This window comes from Mauremys mutica, chromosome 8, assembly GCF_020497125.1.
Source record: "Mauremys mutica isolate MM-2020 ecotype Southern chromosome 8, ASM2049712v1, whole genome shotgun sequence".
Taxonomy (NCBI): domain Eukaryota; kingdom Metazoa; phylum Chordata; order Testudines; family Geoemydidae; genus Mauremys; species Mauremys mutica.
Window position 1 is genome coordinate 68,336,187 of NC_059079.1, and position 16,815 is coordinate 68,353,001.

Genomic DNA, 16,815 nt, shown 5'->3' on the forward strand with positions numbered 1-16,815 from the left:
GAGTATGGACTTTCTGGTTTGTGAAGGATTTCGAGTTTTAGAGATTTGACTTCATTATGAATGAGAATGAAACCCAAAAATTTCTAAATCCTCTGTGGAAGAAAATTCTGAAAAAAATTTGTGGGTTGCTCAAAGCAGTTTGTTCTGATGACATCAAAATGTTCCATTTCAGTTTTGAATTTGTAAATTATATCACATTATTATTTAGTCTGCAGAAGAGAAGAATGAGGGGGGATTTGATAGCTGCTTTCAACTACCTGAAAGGGGGTTCCAAAGGGGATGGATCTAGACTGTTCTCAGTGGTAGAAGATGACAGAACAAGGAGTAATGGTCTCAAGTTGCAGAGGGGGAGGTTTAGGTTGGATATTAGGAAAAACTTTTTCACTAGTAGGGTGGTGAAGAACTGGAATGGGTTACCTAGGGAGGTAGTGGAATCTCCTTCCTTAGAGGTTTTTAAGGTCAGGCTTGACAAAGCCCTGGCTGGGATGATTTAGTTGGGTTTGGTCCTGCTTTGAGCAGGGGGTTGGACTAGATGACCTCCTGAGGTCCCTTCCAACCCTGAGATTCTATGATTCTATGATTATATTATATTACACAAAATAAAAATAGTCTATAGGGCAAAGTCATTTCAACATAAAAAATCAAAATGTTTCCTTCCCAAAATGTCAAAATGGGAACTTTTTTCCATTTTTTCTCCAAAACAAGATTTTAGGGAAACTGACACAATTTCGCGAAGCATTTCCATTCCGACAGAACCACATTCTCCAGTGGAAAATGGTTCAGTCAAAGGCTTCCAAGCAGCTCTATTAGGGATATTTATTAGGCAGGAAGGACAATTCCTGTCTTCACAGTGTATCAGCAGGGCTCTGCCTCTTAGACCTGTTATTGGCTGGAGCCAGTACCCAATCCTGGAGCACAGGGAAGTGACCCCGGGGTGCCATCGGTCTGTGGTCCTGCTCCATCTTGCACCTGTGCATAGGGCAGCCTGGGTATGCTGGCGTGCAGCCCACACACTCAGGGAAGGCCTGTGCCTACTTAGCATTGTTGCCGCCTTAGCTGTAGCTCAGCTGAGCTACACATATTCAATGACTATAATGCTTCCCCATCCATCATTGCCTCCAGCCCTCGGCTAATACTGAGTATCCCTCCAGGGCCTGCAAACTTGTGCCTTACTTGATTGCTAGACTGTCTGCTTGGCTTTTAGTATGTATGTCACAGTATAGCAAATGCACCCAATTATCACTTTAGGCTCAGCACTGCATGCGTTTCTAACCGGCCCCAGAGCTCCCACCACCTTTGGCACATGTGTGCCCACAAAGGCGCTAGGGGAACCACACAAGAACTGAAGGGTGTCCCGCTGCTGTGAACAGGTGCTGTGTTTAGGACTTATACCTTCTCCATCACTGCTGACTCCTCCTGGGAGAACCCTTCCACTGGGAACAGTTTTGCAGTGAATTATAATTTGGGTATTTCTGATTGTTTCTGCGCCCAAGGGTGATTTTCCTTAAAACATGAAATGTTCCCTGGAGACTTTGTGCTTCTTCAAAACCTCCGCTGTTCCCCTAGCTGTCCATTCCCCAGACTGAGGCAGCTGTGGCTGGATAGCACCTGGCAAAACAGAATGGAGGAAGGGAAATGCAAAGCCGAGGATGTACAAGCAGCATTGTTTCTAAATAAAACGGTGGTGTGAGCTTCTCTACGACGCATACACAGCCTTTAAAATAATCAGTGTCTTTTGAAAGAAGAAATACTTGAAGGCAGAAACCACCATTTCCTCCTGAGAGACCTCAGGAGGAAATTATCCATCCACGGCTGTAAATCCCCAGTAAACCCTGGCAGGAGTTTAAAAAGCAGTTACAGAAATGGCTATATATTTTTATCTGAAACCTCAAGAGAGAACTAATCACGGTGTTGATGGCAGCAAGGAACAGTCAAGTAGTGGGAGGAGGATGCTCATGCTGATGAGAGCAATGCTAAGTGCTTCCTGCAGCTCACATGGCATGTGAGTTATTCTGAACAGTGCTTGCAAACTTTTACCAGTCACAATGGGGAGTTTCATTTGCTGTTACTCCTGGACCCTTTCATTCATTTTCAGACAACCTGTGAAGTGTTTGCAGTGTGACATGTGCCCCTGTGAGGCATGTAAGAGACCCTCTGGAACAACTACCCTCCAGCCTAATAGGAACACAGTCAGCTGAGTATCTGGAGGCCATGTGTTGACGTCTCCCCTTCTAATTGTTGATTGGCCATTTTACATGGAAATGATTATTTGATGGAAAATGCAGTCACTGCAAGATTTAAATTTTCTGTGGGAAAATTTCAATTTTGTTGACATTTTGTCAGGAAAATCAAAATGAAAGGCTTTGTTTTGGGCCAGGTCATCCTAAATCAAAATATTTCAGTGTGTCCAACTGAATCAAAATGTTTCATTTCAGGGCATTTCACCATTCATCTGTGTGCACCAGAGCTGCCTCAGAGGGGTTGTTCAGATATCTCATAGACCAATTCTCTTCTATGGGCTGGGGTCCCTGGCTGGACATCATCTCCCACAATACATTGCAGTCTCTCCTCTACTTGAAGCACAGTTATACAGCATGGCAGTTGCATAAACATGCTACATCATGAGAGATGTAATCCAGCCAGGGAGCCTGGCCCATAGAGGAGAATGGGGAAACCCAAACTACAAGTTCCATGAACCCTTGTGACAGCTTATGGAGGCACAACTTAATGCTGAACCACCTCAAAATATGTTTCCACAATGGCAAACTGAAATTTTTCTGAACTTTCTGTTCTGTTACAAAAGTTGATATTTTGACTTTTCGTCCCACATCAAGATTAAACAAATTTTGAAACATCAGTCTTTCCTGCAGCACAGAAATTCTCATTTTCAACCAGTTCTGCCATTACCACTTGTGGGCATTCTTTCCTCTGACCAAGGCCTGTGTCCCCCATTCACCAGACAAAGTAATAGAGGTTGCCTAGATCACACTTGCCAAGCCGGGGGTAGAACACACAGCAGTAATATCACAGAGCCAAGTTTTGTTTAGCCTAGTCACGCTGCCCCTGAGAACAAGTCTGCCACCTTTGCAGGTGGAATTGCTGTCTGGGAGACATACAGCTGAATTGCCTGGCCAGTAGTCACACAGGATGGCGTTTCAGTGCAGTGATAGTGTGTAGTGAATGAAGAAGAGGCAGCATCAGCAAAGAAAGCTAAGGAAATAAACTGAGACCCAGAAGAACTGGATTTTGTCTCCTCTACCCCTTGTTTGCTGTGTGATGCTGGGGAAGTGACTTCTCTGAGGTCTGTGCAGGGAAACCACCCATAAACACATGATTCAGGAGGAATGGTTTGTGGTTAAGGCATTGTCCAGGGACTCAAAAGACCAGAATTCAGGCTCTGTCTTGGCCAGTGACATACTTATTTACCTTGACAAAGTCATTTGCTGTCTGATACCCAGTTTCCCATTCTATACGCTATTTTGGCTCCTTGGGTGCATAACTACATATATGCTATCATAAACATACAGATAAGGGTAGCATAAAATCCCTCCTTTACCTGTAAGGGGTTAAGAAGCTCAAATAACCTAGTTGGCACCTGACCAGAAGGACCAATGGGGAAAGAAGATACTTTCAAATCGGGGGGGAGGCTTTGTTTGTGCTCTCTGTGTGTTCCCTCTGGAGACAAAGAGAGAGACCAAGCAGGTAATCCAGCTCCTACTGAAATGATACATCTAAAATTACAGAAATTGTAAGTAATAGCAAGGAAATGCATTAGATTATCTTTGTTTTAGCTTGTGAATTTTCCCTATGCTAAGAGGGAGGTTTATTCTTGTTTTGTAATGTTAAAGGTAAGCCTAGAGGGGAATCCTCTGTGTTTTAAGTCTTTTTTTACCCTGTAAAATTACCTTCCATCCTGATTTTACAGAGGTGCTTCTTTTACTTTTTTTTATAATAAAGTTCTGCTTTTAAGAACCTGATTGGTTTTTAGTGTCCTAAAAACCAAAGGGTCTGGTCTGTACACACCTTGTTAACCTATTTGGATGGTATATTATTCTCAAGCCTCCCCAGGAAAGGGGGTGAAGGGGCTTGAGGGGGATATTTGGGGGGGATAGGGCTCCAAGTGGCCCCTCCCTGAATGTTTGTTTAAATCACTTGGTGATGGCAGCAATACCGTCCAAGGACAAGGAACAGAATTTGTGCCTTGGGGAAGTTTTTAACCTAAGCTGGAGGAAAATAAGCTTAGGGAGTCTTTCATGCGGGTTTCCACACCTATACCCCAGAGTTCAGAGTGGGGAGGGAACCCTGACATATGCATGTGCAATTACCTGGAATTAATGGGAACAGAGAAAAGTCTGTGTCAAGTCCACTAGACAGCAAATAAATCTAGCTTCTCTCTTTCTCATTCCCTCAAGCAAGAAAGAAGCCCAATTTTATTAAATCTGGGCTCCATACCCATAGCCAAGTTTAATGCACTTTCCTGTGTAAAGGAGGACAGGAAAATATTGTCAGTGTCCTAAAACTCCCTAGGCCTGGTATCTGCCCCTTGCCACCCCCTCTCCCCCCCCCTGCTTCTCGCCCCCCCCACTTCCCATTCTCTGACAGATCTCAATAATTTGTTCAGGCATGTATGCTATTTATAAACCTTAAGTCACCAGTCAGAGTGACTTTATACAGAAATCAAATTATCATCCAACAATTAACCAATAATCCAGAGGCTATAATGTGTTTCGACACGTTATTCTATAAGGACTTGTCAAGAAAGAATGGTTGATAAAATGGTTCATTTGGCAAACAGGTCAACTCATACATGGTACATGGTGCCCTCAAAGTTTAGAGTCAGTATCCGTCTATTCAGCTCTATCCAAATGGTGGTGTGTGATTTCCTCAGGGCTGGAATTTGACCCAGGCACAATACGCAGGTGCCTAGAACCCTGACTCCCATCCATGTGATGACATCAGAATCTCAGCTTGATTTTCTTTAAAACAAATGTGTTTCCAGCCCTTTTGGTTGTGACAAAAAGGTTAAGAACATGACCCAAGTGTAACTGATGCAGTGGTGTCTGCCTGAGTCTTCAGAGAGTCTGATACAATTGCTTTAAGAGAGGGAACAGCCCCATGTGTAACCCATGCAGTGATATCTGCCTAAGTCTGGGAAGATCAGTCAGAAAGGAGGGACTGCCCCTTCTGTAACCAAGGCACTAAGGCCTGTCTGAGAATGCAGACATCCTACAGCAGGGGAAGCAACCAATAGTACCAAGGTGGCAGCCACCTGGCCCCCTACTCACTAGCACTAATGACCATGCCTCCTGCTGCTGCAGAGGTGGGGAGGGTGGATCCTTCCTGTTGTTTGAGGGGGAGAGGGAGAAAATAAAGTGGGTGGCTACTACTGTAACACCTCTGGATAGGTTGTTAACAAGGGGTATGGAACCTGGGACTTCTGGATGACCATAAGCCTTTATTGCCTTAGCTAGAAGAATCAGTTCTACTAGCTAAGTCTATAGTAGGTTCACTAGCCAGCATCTGTGGCATTGGACCAGCAGCATTGGACATGAGTGCACAAATGTCCACTATAAACGGAGGTTGCAAAGCCAGTCATGGCAATTAGCAGGAATTGCCAGTGTAGCTGTTTTCTTCCAGAGGCAGGCAGCTCTTGCGGGAAGTGTGTGGTGCTTATTTGCACCTATTGGAACTGTGTCAGACTTATGTGCAGCAGCTTGTTTTCATCTGGCACAGCTCTCCATGCAGTTATAAGGGTGACAACATCTTGTCTTGAAATTTTTGGGGTGCTGTCTGAGCCAGCACAGAAATTAGATGTTCATGTGCAGCTCAGGCAACCGCTAATGGTACAGGTGGCCGTGTTCAGCTCTGAATCATGTGATGCATATGCCAACTTCTTCCCCAAACTGCTGCACAGTATTTCACTGGTGCAAATACCAGCACCAGGGCCAGCCAATATAAATGACTTCTGTTGTCAGTCGTCAGCTGTGTCTGTATCCTTTCTGTGTGCTGCCTCAGCCAGAGAGCCGACACAGTGCACCTCGATCGAACTGCGCACAAAGACCACAAGACCTGATTAGTAGCGAAGGCACCCAGCCAGGTTTATTGTTAATGAAGCACAGACTTTCTTTCTAGTACAACTCCTACCAAACTTTCTGTAAATTAGTTCAGGTAATGGCTAAGAAATAGGTTCCTTAGAGACTATCGCCGAGAGTATATCCCTGGGTAGTCATCAGAGGCAATTAAACTCTACCAGAAATTCAAATCTGCTGGTAACAAGCAGGAGACCATTAATGAGAGCAAGGAAATCATTCAACTACTGGATCAAGCCCAGACACAATCAGTGAAGAGAGAGAGTTACAAAGATGGACTTTACTCACTCTAGGCAGAAAGCCTAGCAAACCATCAAAAGACTTTATGGCGATTCAAGCCTCGGCAAAAATAAGTTTCTAGTCGTCACAAATGCTGTCACATCCCAGCTAGTGGATAATGGCAGTACACAGAACTTGGGTAAGTCTTGCAGCAGTGCAGCAAAGGTTGCTGAGGTTACAGAAAGGTTGCAGGCTCTCCATCAATCAGTCCTGATGGCACCTTTTTCAGCCAAAGAGCTGGACCAGCCCATAAAGTTTATTAAAAGAGCAAAGATGTCAGACCTGGATTACAGCCACATGGAGCACCTTCATAGAATCATAGAAGATTAGGGTTGGAAGAGACCTCAGAAGGTCCTCTATTCCAACCCCCTGCTCAAAGCAGGACTGACACCAACTAAATCATCCCATCCAGGACTTTGTCAAGCCGGGCCTTAAAAACCTCTAAGGATGGAGATTCCACCATCTCCCGAGGTAACCCATTCCAGTGCTTCACCACCCTCCTAGTGAAATAGGTTTTCCTAATATCCAACCTAGACCTCCTGCATTGCAACTTGAGACCATTGTTCCTTGTTCTGTCATCTGCCACCACTGAGAACAGCTGAGCTCCATCCTCTTTGGAACCCCCTTTCAGTTAATTGAAGGCTGCTATCAAATCCCCCCTCATTCTTCTCTACTGCAGACTAAACAAGCCCTGTTCCCTCAGCCTCTCCTTGTAAGTCAAGTGCCCCAGCTCCCTGATCATTTTCGTTGCCCTCTGCTGGACTCTCTCCAATTTGTCCACATCCTTTCTGTAGTGGGGGGCCCAAAACTAGATGCAATACTCCAAATGTGGCCTCACCAGTGCTGAATAGAGTGGAATAATCACTTCCCTCGATCTGCTGGCAATGCTGCTAATGCAGTCCAATATGCCGCTAGCCTTCTTGGCAACAAGGGCACTCTGCTGACTCATATCCAGCTTCTCAGCCACTGTAATCCTCTTCGCCTAGGCCCCAAAGCCAAAAGTTGCCTGCTCCAGTGTCACAACCAGTTTTTCCAGGTCAACTGCATCCCACAAATCTGGTGCAGGTCAAAGGCTGTCGCCATTCCGAAATCAGGAAAACTGCTGGAAGATCCCCAGAGCTACTGACCCATCGCTCTCCTTTGTGCCATATACAAGCTTATGGAGAGCCTGATTCTGACATGTAGCCATGAGGTTATTGAACCACAACTGCCCTTTGTTCAAGCTGGCTGCAGACGAGGAAGCTGTACCCAAGATCACGTTATTTGCCTAACACAAGACATTGAAGATGCCTTTGATGTGGGCAAGAAAGTTGGCGCTGTTCTGCTGGATCTGTCACCTGCACATGACACTGCCTGCTAAATTGTTTCATATTGTTCCCTGTAAGCCCATGGTGAAGTTCATCATGGAAGTGATAAGGAATCAGAACTTTAACTTGCAAGCTGGAGACAGTCAGCCAGCTTTGGCAGCGCCATCCAGCCTGAACAGAGGGAGTTATGGTTTCAGGAGAAGGAAGGCCCAGCTATCCAGAGAAGAACAGCTCCAGGCCCCCCAGCAGATGGCTCCTGCCACTACCACTCCAAACAGGGGAGAAGCCTTTCAGAGGCTGTGTGGGGCTGTAGTATAGGGTGTGCAGGACTGTATGGATAGCAGCTGGGCCAGGTGGGCTGTGCTGCAGTGCAGAGCCCATGTATGGGTGTGCCCAGGGTGCCACGATATTGTAAACTGAGCCTGGGTGACTCCTGCCCAAATGAAGATTCACTTAGACACTCAATGAATTGTCCAAGTCAAATGCTGAGTTACACGTGTATTTGTGGGCACGGGTCAGGCCTCTCTATAGCCCCCAAACCCAGCTCAACTGAAACCATCAGTCAAGTGTGTTTAGCGGCTATCACACCCCTGCCACCCAGCTGGAATGACATGATGAAGCTGTTAGCTCAAGCAGAGGCTAAATGCAAGAAATTTGATCAAAAACAGTTCCTCACCAGAGCATCTGTAGCATCATCCTCAACGTTCGTGTGTTCTGACTTGCAGTGAGCATGGGTCCTCCAGGGGAGTGTCGGAAACATCTGGTTCACAGCAGCATGCATTAGGGACAGGTTAAAAGACCGCTCTAGAAACAAGAGTTTTTCCCAAGAGAGGGATAGCTGTTCTGTTAAAGACACATTGTCTGATAGCTTGGTCTCATGCTTCACCTACAACACAAGTCCTCTGCAAAAAAGAACAAAAACAAAAAGAAGACGAGGAGGAAGGATCAGGGCAGGTTTTATTCTACAATCTGCTGCGTGGCACATTGCACAGGGTGCACACACCTGGCCCTCAAGCTTTTTCCTTTATAACTTTCTGCTACTATTGTTTGCCAGAGATGGCGGATAATCTGATCCGCATGTGCTGTGCTCAGAACTGTTCTTCTAAACTAAGTAGAGCTGTGGTGAATGGGTGACCTCCAACTAGCTGCTGAATGAAGAGGTGAGGCTGAGTTGGTAGGTAGAACTCTCCCTTCCCAGGAGATACTGAACCAATGACTCAGGATGGGGCACTGAGATATGGGTGGGACATATCTTCTCAGACACAAATGCTTGTGATCAATAAGGATCCTATTTTGCTCTGTTTACAAAGATCCTTATTTATTATTCTGAGAGCAAAAGAGGATAACCCTACATAAGAACAGGTCTAGCTTGGGGGAAAAGGAGGTTGAAGATGGGATGCTGTCAGGACCCACCCTCATTCTAGCATGGGTAATTAAGTACCCCCTGCAGCTTCAAGTGGATATGGTATTGGTCTCCAATTCCAATTCTTAAACTGGTGAGCAGTGTTGCTGTGAGCTGTTAAACAGTGGCTGTGCTTCACTACAGAGGTGGTTGCATTCCAGTATATCCCACAGAGGTATTCTGAAGCTTAATTGAGTATCATATCTGTGAAGCATCTTGAGGCCTGTGCCAAGGCATTCATGTGCTCCAGCATGGAAGGAGCTACTGGGTTCTGGCCAATCAGAGGTGAGTAGAGGAGAGCACACCCAGCAACTGCCTGAGCTACACCTGGCACTCTCTGTGAAGTGTATATCAGGACTACTTTAACATATGCCTTTTACTGGCGCTCTTGGCAGGCAGGTGACACATTGGTACAGTGGCTAAGAAGAGGTCAAAGGAGGTCTAGCCGAGCCTCAAGGGAGCTGATTGGCAGCATCTCACCCATCACCTCTGAATTCAGCCCTCCCTCCCTCTTTGTAGAAGTGAATTCCCACTCAGCACATTACTTCCCATTTCATTAGCAATCCTCCCACAAGCTGCAGAGAACCCAGCCTGCTGCCAGGCTGAAATTGGCCCAGGTTTCCCTGAGAAGATCCTGGATAGTCTTTCCCCAAAAGCACTGCGCAAGGTCAATTCTTTTCCTGAATCTCCTGGATTCCAGTAGCATGGCAGGGCGGTGCCAGAGCTCGTTTTGTGTTACCACTATCTGAGGGGACTACACAACTGGAGCTCAGGGCGTCAGCACGAACCCCAGAAGTCCCAGTTGTCAGAGGAGATAGACCCAGCATGGGTTTCACTTCAGGTGGATGAGTGGTGTTGGTCTCTTGGAGATGTTTTCATCATGGGTTTTCAGTGCATGCCAGTGAGATACACTGATACCAAATGATGAACTCGCTGTTGCACTATGTGACTGCATAAGCCTGGGCATGCCCAAAGAGACCTCGTTGTACAGCATTCCACACTGCTGCCCTTACCGGAAATGGCGTCAAACAGCTCACGGAAGGCTAACACAATGAGCCATCAAGCCTGCAGGCTGGGTCAATGATTTTGATTGGCTCTCAGTTACTGTCCCAGCCCTGAACAGTGGGCAAGCATGACTGGTGGGCCAGGAAACAGGTCCCCTATTTAAGAGCAGAATTCTGCTCTGTGCATTGCTATAGGTAAGCAGGGCTTGTTGGAGGGACTCTGCCCAGCTGGAAACACTGACGAACCTCTGACACAAAGGAAGGGCAAGATCAGACACAGGCAGGGCCGGTTCTACTGTTTTTGCCGCCCCAAGCAGCACGCCGAATTGCCGCCGCGGATGGCGGGGGCAGTCTGTGTGCCATTAGGGCAACATGCGCGCCACTCTACTTTCCCCTCAGCCCCGACCTGCTCCTGCCACCCGTGCACCCCCGCTCTCTCAGGCCTGCCAGGGCACTTAGCGGGGCGACATGTGGATCCCAGCGCACGCCACTGACCTGCCAGGACTGAGCTCGAGCTCCCCGCGACAAACTCTTGGAAACCCCCCACCCCACCCGCTCGGTGCTGTTGCAACTCGTCCGACCGGCGCGGCCAGCCGTGGGAGGAACGTTCCGGCTTCAGGAAGGGCCAGCCTGGAATGGGGCAGGGAGTGGTACCCGGCCCCCGGGGGGAGCTACACGGGGATAACACATGTCCCCCACCCCTCCCCTCCCCCCGTCAGGCCCAGGCCTCCCAAGGGGATGCCTCTCCTTCCAGCCGCGCCCGGGCTAGGCTGGCCCATTACTCTGCGAGGCTGCTGTAGGTTGGCCCCAGCTGGCCGCCCACAGGCGCTGCCTGAGTTACACGGGACCCTGGCACTCTCCCGACTGAGCTGCGGCCCAGCGCTGGTGCATGTGGAGTGTCCACGCTCCTATCTCCATGGGCCCTGCTCGGCCCGCTGGGGACGGCTCAGGAAGAGCCGGCTCTGAACCTGGCCCCAGACCCCACTTGGCTGGATGCTTGCAACTGGCTATGGTAGGGGTATTGTGCTAGGGGCTCTGCAGCCTACACTGCTGGCCACCAGGACCGGCTCTACTGTTTTTGCCCCCAAGCAGCGCGCCGAATTGCCGCCGCAGACGGCGGGGGCAGTCCGTGTGCCGTTACGGCAGCATGCGCATTTCCGCAGCGGTGGCAATTTGGCGGCAGCTTCTGTCTTCAGCTGGAAGACAAAAGCTGCACCGCCACGGACAGCTAAACATAGAAGCTGCCTCCGAATTGCCGCTGCCTCGGAAACGCATGTGCTGCCCTAACGGCACATGGACTGCCCCCACCATCAATTCGGCACACTGCTTGGGGGCAAAAACACAGGGACTGCCGCCCCTTGTAGATTACTGCCCCAAGCACCTGCTTGGGATGCTGGTGCCTGGAGCTGGCCCTGGACACAGGACATTGGTTCAAAGAGCTGTACGTCTTGAGAGCTTTAAATGTCTCTGTGGCTAAGAAATTCCTTTGCCAAGCCTGGGGGGCTTGCCTTCCTGGCACCTTGTACGCAAAGCAGTTACACTAGAAGGCCAGAGTGCCTAGGTGGGCAGTGTGTAAGTGACTGGGGGAGGGGGTGGTTGGGAGATCTCTGACACTGATTTTGGGGTCTAGAGCAGCTGTGCCCCACGTCCCAAGGAAGGGCATGAGCCCAGGAGTGTGCCATAGGATCACAGAGCTAGACACAGTGACTGGATTCTACCCAGACCCAAATGGCTTGGAAGCGCATGGAACCCAGCAATTAGTCCACCTGAAGGAGACTGGTGCCTGTACAGAAGGAGACTGGGTCAGGTTGTAACATCCAGCACTAGGACTGTAGGGACAAAAATGACATAAAAGCTAAACTTCCTGTTTGCTTTGAGTTTGGCCAGGACTCTGTAACCCACTGGTGAGTGTGTGCTACAGGTTCTCCACTGTACTTGATCCACAGAGAACGTGAGCTTGTTATAGCCCCACCCACGGCTGCTTGGCTCTTTAGCTGTAGCCACTCACGTTCTTACCTCCAGTGGTCCCTGGTTCAATCCCCTGTGTGTTGACCAAGCTCAAGCCTGTCTGGCCACAGGCTCATAGCAGTGCCGTAAAATGGATGGTCTTGGCTAGCTAAGGCAAATTCTTATTAAGACAGAAGGGACAAGCAGAGGAATAGGAAAGAGAAGAAATAAAGTGGGGAAGGAAAAGAACACACAAAGCTGGCAAAGTCCCACATCCCACATGGTGGGATTCAGCCACAGCTGGTGTAGGTGGTGATGTCATTGAGATCCCTCTCTCTGACCTGGTCGGGTCAGGACACCTCTTAGGATTAGCACAAAGAAGGACCAGGCCCAGGAGATGGTGAGGTTGGTAGCCATGATAGTGAAGGCCACTCCAGTAGCCAGCTTTTCTCCCAAAGTCTTTTTCTGTAAAAAACGCTGAAGGCAGTGGTGGGTGGAACAACCCATCCCCTCATTATTTTGTTTACCACTTGGGCCTAATATCAGACATACCAATACCAGCTCATTGACTTTCAGTCTCACCTTGTTCCTATTTACCAGACATGAGTTTAACACAGTCTTTAAGTTATGGGCTTTTCATTTGGACTCAGTCACTCTGTCTCCCCTTTGCACCTTTACCCATCAGCATTAGCTGTCTAGGTTATTGTGACACCTTAGGACCTTCCACTCCTCCCTTCTCACAGCTAAGTTCAGAATGAGAATAAATTGATAGGCCAGTCATCACACTGTGTTGCTGTCTGATAGAGACCAGCAGGGATTCTCTTGCACCTGAGGGCTGGGGTTCTTAGGAAGAGGCTTCTATACCTCTGCCATTTGATGCATATTTCCTATGCAAATCCATGTAACTGCACCACCCTGCTGTGCATTTCCCTGAATAGAAAGATATTCTGCACTTCCAGAGTCACAGGCAGGCATTCTAATATTAGTACTTATTTAAGCTGTGTTTGAAGGGAAGACGGACATTAGCCTCCCCCACACTCCAGTAGCATTGGTGAACATAGGTTTAAGGCAGCCTGAGTGTGCGGGAGTCTCAGTTACAAGCAGGGAGTCCAGCTCACAGTCTATACATCACCTCTGGAGCTGAAGGACTTCCACAAATGCATCCTTCCCCCCGCCCCCTCCCGGTATCTGTGACTGGCAAGCCCTTAACCAGTGTTCTCCTTGGTCTCTTACAGATTGCAGTGAATGGTGGGCCAGAGGTGAAGGATTTAAACCCAGTGCCAGGAAGAATGAACAAGGTTTCACCATGGATAATACAAATGAGATTTCTGCCGGAGGACAGGGAAAGGGGAATCCCGGCTGAGGTAGTAAAAAGCCCCTAATCTCTGACTCTTGAGCCCTTCACCAGGAGGAAAGCACCATTTCCTGAGCTGCTTCACCTTTCTTACACCCCGACTGGCTCCTGGCAGTACAGATCTGACTCACTTGCCTGATTATTAATCTGATTTCCAAGGATCTGGAGGAGAATTTCTGGCTTGGTGCCAGGAAGCGCATTAGAGACATTGACTTGCTGCCCACAGACCATGCAGGGACATTCTCTCCCCTCTTACTGACAACAATGGAAAACCCAACAAAGGGGCAGAGGATTTCTTAATGAGGACTCCATGTGTTTAACCTCTGCGGAGCCCTTGGGAACAGCACTGGAGAGTGTTAGGTGATGTCTTGGAGGATCTATCTGAAGGCTCAGTGAGGGACCAGCTTTTCTGCCTAAAGAGCAGCACTACTGGATTAAAGCCTTGGGGATCAGCTGTTGTTAAGCAATGCACTTGGAATTCCAGGTGCATTGCTTTGCTGCAGCACCCTGATGTGAGACCCTTGAGAGCCGGGATTGTCTATTGCTTTGTCCTTTCAGGGACTTTTTATGGGGGGTTGTTCCTGGTGGCCTTGGTGCTTTGTCTATAACTGATGATCCTCTTCACTCAGCCCATGGGCCTCTTCCCTTGAAGTGAAACAAGGAGGCTTGAGAGAGAGAGAGAGGGAGGGCAGCTCACCTCACCATGGTGCTGCCGCCGCCTGACAAGCGCCACGTGTGTCTGACCACCATTGTCATCATGACCAGCATGGCCTTCATGGATGCCTACCTGGTGGAGCAGAACCAAGGGCCACGGAAGATTGGTGTCTGCATCATTGTCCTGGTGGGAGACATCTGCTTCCTCATCGTGCTGCGCTATGTGGCGGTATGGGTGGGGGCTGAGGTGAAAACAGCCAAGCGGGGCTACGCCATGATCCTGTGGTTTCTCTACATCTTTGTGCTGGAGATTAAGCTGTATTTTATATTTCAGAATTACAAAGCAGACAAGAAGAATCTGGAGACAGTGGCCAGGAAGGCCTTGACCTTACTTCTGTCCATCTGTGTGCCAGGGCTCTACCTGGTGCTGGTGGCCTTGGACAGCATGGAGTACATACGAACCTTCAGGAAGAAGGAGGATCTGCGGGGACGCCTCTTCTGGGTGGCCCTGGACCTGCTGGATATATTAGATATTCAGGCCAATCTATGGGAGCCACACAAGACTGGGCTTCCCATCTGGGCAGAAGGGCTCATGTTCTTCTATTGTTACATACTGCTCTTGATCCTGCCTTGTGTCTCTCTTAGTGAGATTAGCATGCAAGGGGAGCACATTGCTCCGCAGAAAATGATGCTTTACCCTGTGCTGAGCCTGGTCACCATCAACATTGTCACCATATTCATCCGGGCCATTAACATGGTCTTGTTCCAGGACAGCAGGGTCTCCACTATCTTTATTGGCAAGAACATCATTGCCATAGCCACCAAGGCATGCACTTTCTTAGAGTATAAGAAACAGGTGAAAGAATTCCCCCAGAATGCTATTGCCCTGGAGCTCCAGCAGAACTCAATCTCTCATAATCAGACTATCCACAGTACACAGGGAATTTCTCATGAGCAGTCACCCACCAGGGAAATTCTGGATACATGACGGATCACCTCCAGACATCAGCATTGGCTTGCATTGCATTGGGGGGTGTAGGGAGGTGAGAAGCTGCTCTCCCATTGTATGGGGTGTGCGTGATGGACGAGTCCCAACAAGGAGAGCTCTCCCAGGCACAAAACACTTACCATGTTTTAATCAAACTATGGAGTGTTTCCTAGACCTCTTCATCTCAGGTATAGCCCTAGGAATTCTCCAGAATAACCAAATGAACTTGCAAAGGACCAGAACCAGCTACGCCCTCTGTTTTCCTTCCACTCACTCCTCCCGTGCCCAACCAAGTTCCCTGATGCTGAGATTTCTCTCTTTGTTCCTTAAGACTCTCACCTTTGCTCCAAGTCCTGGAATGAAGATATTGTTACCAGAGTCCTTTGGTATGGGAATGGGCGGGAGGGGCATTTGCACCAGTTAATCCTGTGATTATAGATGTGTATTATTTCAAATAGTTGTGTTTACTGTTCCCTATTTATAACTGTCTCTTTTTTGATCTTTTCTGGGAATCCCCATTGTTGGGTCTGGTTTCTTTTGGTTTGTAATCCACTGGAACAGCTCCCTTTGCTATTTGTCCCAGCAGGAACAACACAAAAAGTAGCACCCGATACAATAAACAGCTATGTCTCTCCTCTCATTCTCTTGCTACTTGGCTCAGGCTGCTGGTTGGGAAGCAGGGATATCCATTTCTGCTAGTGCACTAAGCCAATTCAGCGGGGAGCAGTATTTGACAAGCTAATGTTAATCTAATGCTGGTGTTTTATGTATCTTGTTCACTTCAAATGACTCAGCACAATATTTCTATTTTTAGAAGGATCTCTCTCGCTCGCTCGCTCTGGCAGTGCGAACACTCCTGACTACAACAGATGGTGCAGTGCAGCTGCCCTGGTGAATCCAACCAGGGCCAACATGAGTGGAAGCAGATGCCGAGGAGAGCTAGTAATAATAATGACGATGATGATGATGCATTTCACTCCAGCATCAGTGTTTATAAAGAGGGCTGCTTTCCACAGCTACTATATTTTTAAAAATAAAATATTTCCATAAAACGGAAAGAAGTGCTGCTTGAGCTGCATGACCATGGGAGGGCTGGGAACCAGCACCATGGACAGATCTCCTCCCCTTTGGGCATGGCAAATGGCTCATACAAGCAGCTGTGGGGCAAATGAATAATAAAAATAAAAACCCAATGAGAACAAACTGATCTGTAGTTTTGTGTCTGTGTTTGGCGGCATGTGGAGGGCTTGTAGTACTGCAACACTGTTGGTGTCCCATCTCATTTGGGATCTCCTGAACCCACAGCAGTTCCTGCCACCAGCATTCCAAGCTCCACAGCATCTTCTCTTGCTACTCCATCCTGATTCCAGAGCACATGGCTGTGCTCTCTTCTCCCCGGAGAGCATACTCATGATGCATCGCACGGCCTCCCCCAGGTGCCATAGCTTGCTCGTTCTGCTGCCTAGAGCTAGCTGAAAAAAAATTGATGGAACAGTTTTCCATCAGAAAATGATGTTTCATCGATTGCAAAATGTTTCATGGGAATGTGTTGATTTTGATGACGTTTTCTATAGAAAAATTTCAAAATGATTGGCAATCAAACTGGAGTATTGTGCTTTCTCATTTCATTTTGCGATTCCCATTTTGTTCCATTCTGATTTTCTTGTTTCAGTTTGATTTTTACATTACATTATAAAATATTAATTCTAATATTATATGGTTTTTAAATATATTAAAATTAAAAGTTTCAGTAAGGTTATTTCAATGTTTCAGAAATGAGATTTTTTTTTC

At 47.8% G+C, this 16,815-nt stretch overlaps 1 protein-coding gene across 3 annotated transcripts in view; it reads left to right on the forward strand.

Annotated features, from left to right (window-relative positions):
* LOC123376395 (transmembrane protein 121) overlaps positions 1-15,393 on the forward strand; it is a 160,706-nt gene extending 145,313 nt beyond the window's left edge. For all 3 annotated transcript variants that reach the window (XM_045028345.1, XM_045028347.1, XM_045028346.1), the window contains exon 2: positions 13,264-15,393. In XM_045028345.1, coding sequence (XP_044884280.1) covers positions 14,086-15,024 — 939 coding nt within the window. In that variant the 5' untranslated portion in view covers positions 13,264-14,085 and the 3' untranslated portion in view covers positions 15,025-15,393. The remainder of the gene's footprint in view (positions 1-13,263) is intronic.
* The last annotated feature ends 1,422 nt before the right edge of the window (positions 15,394-16,815 follow it).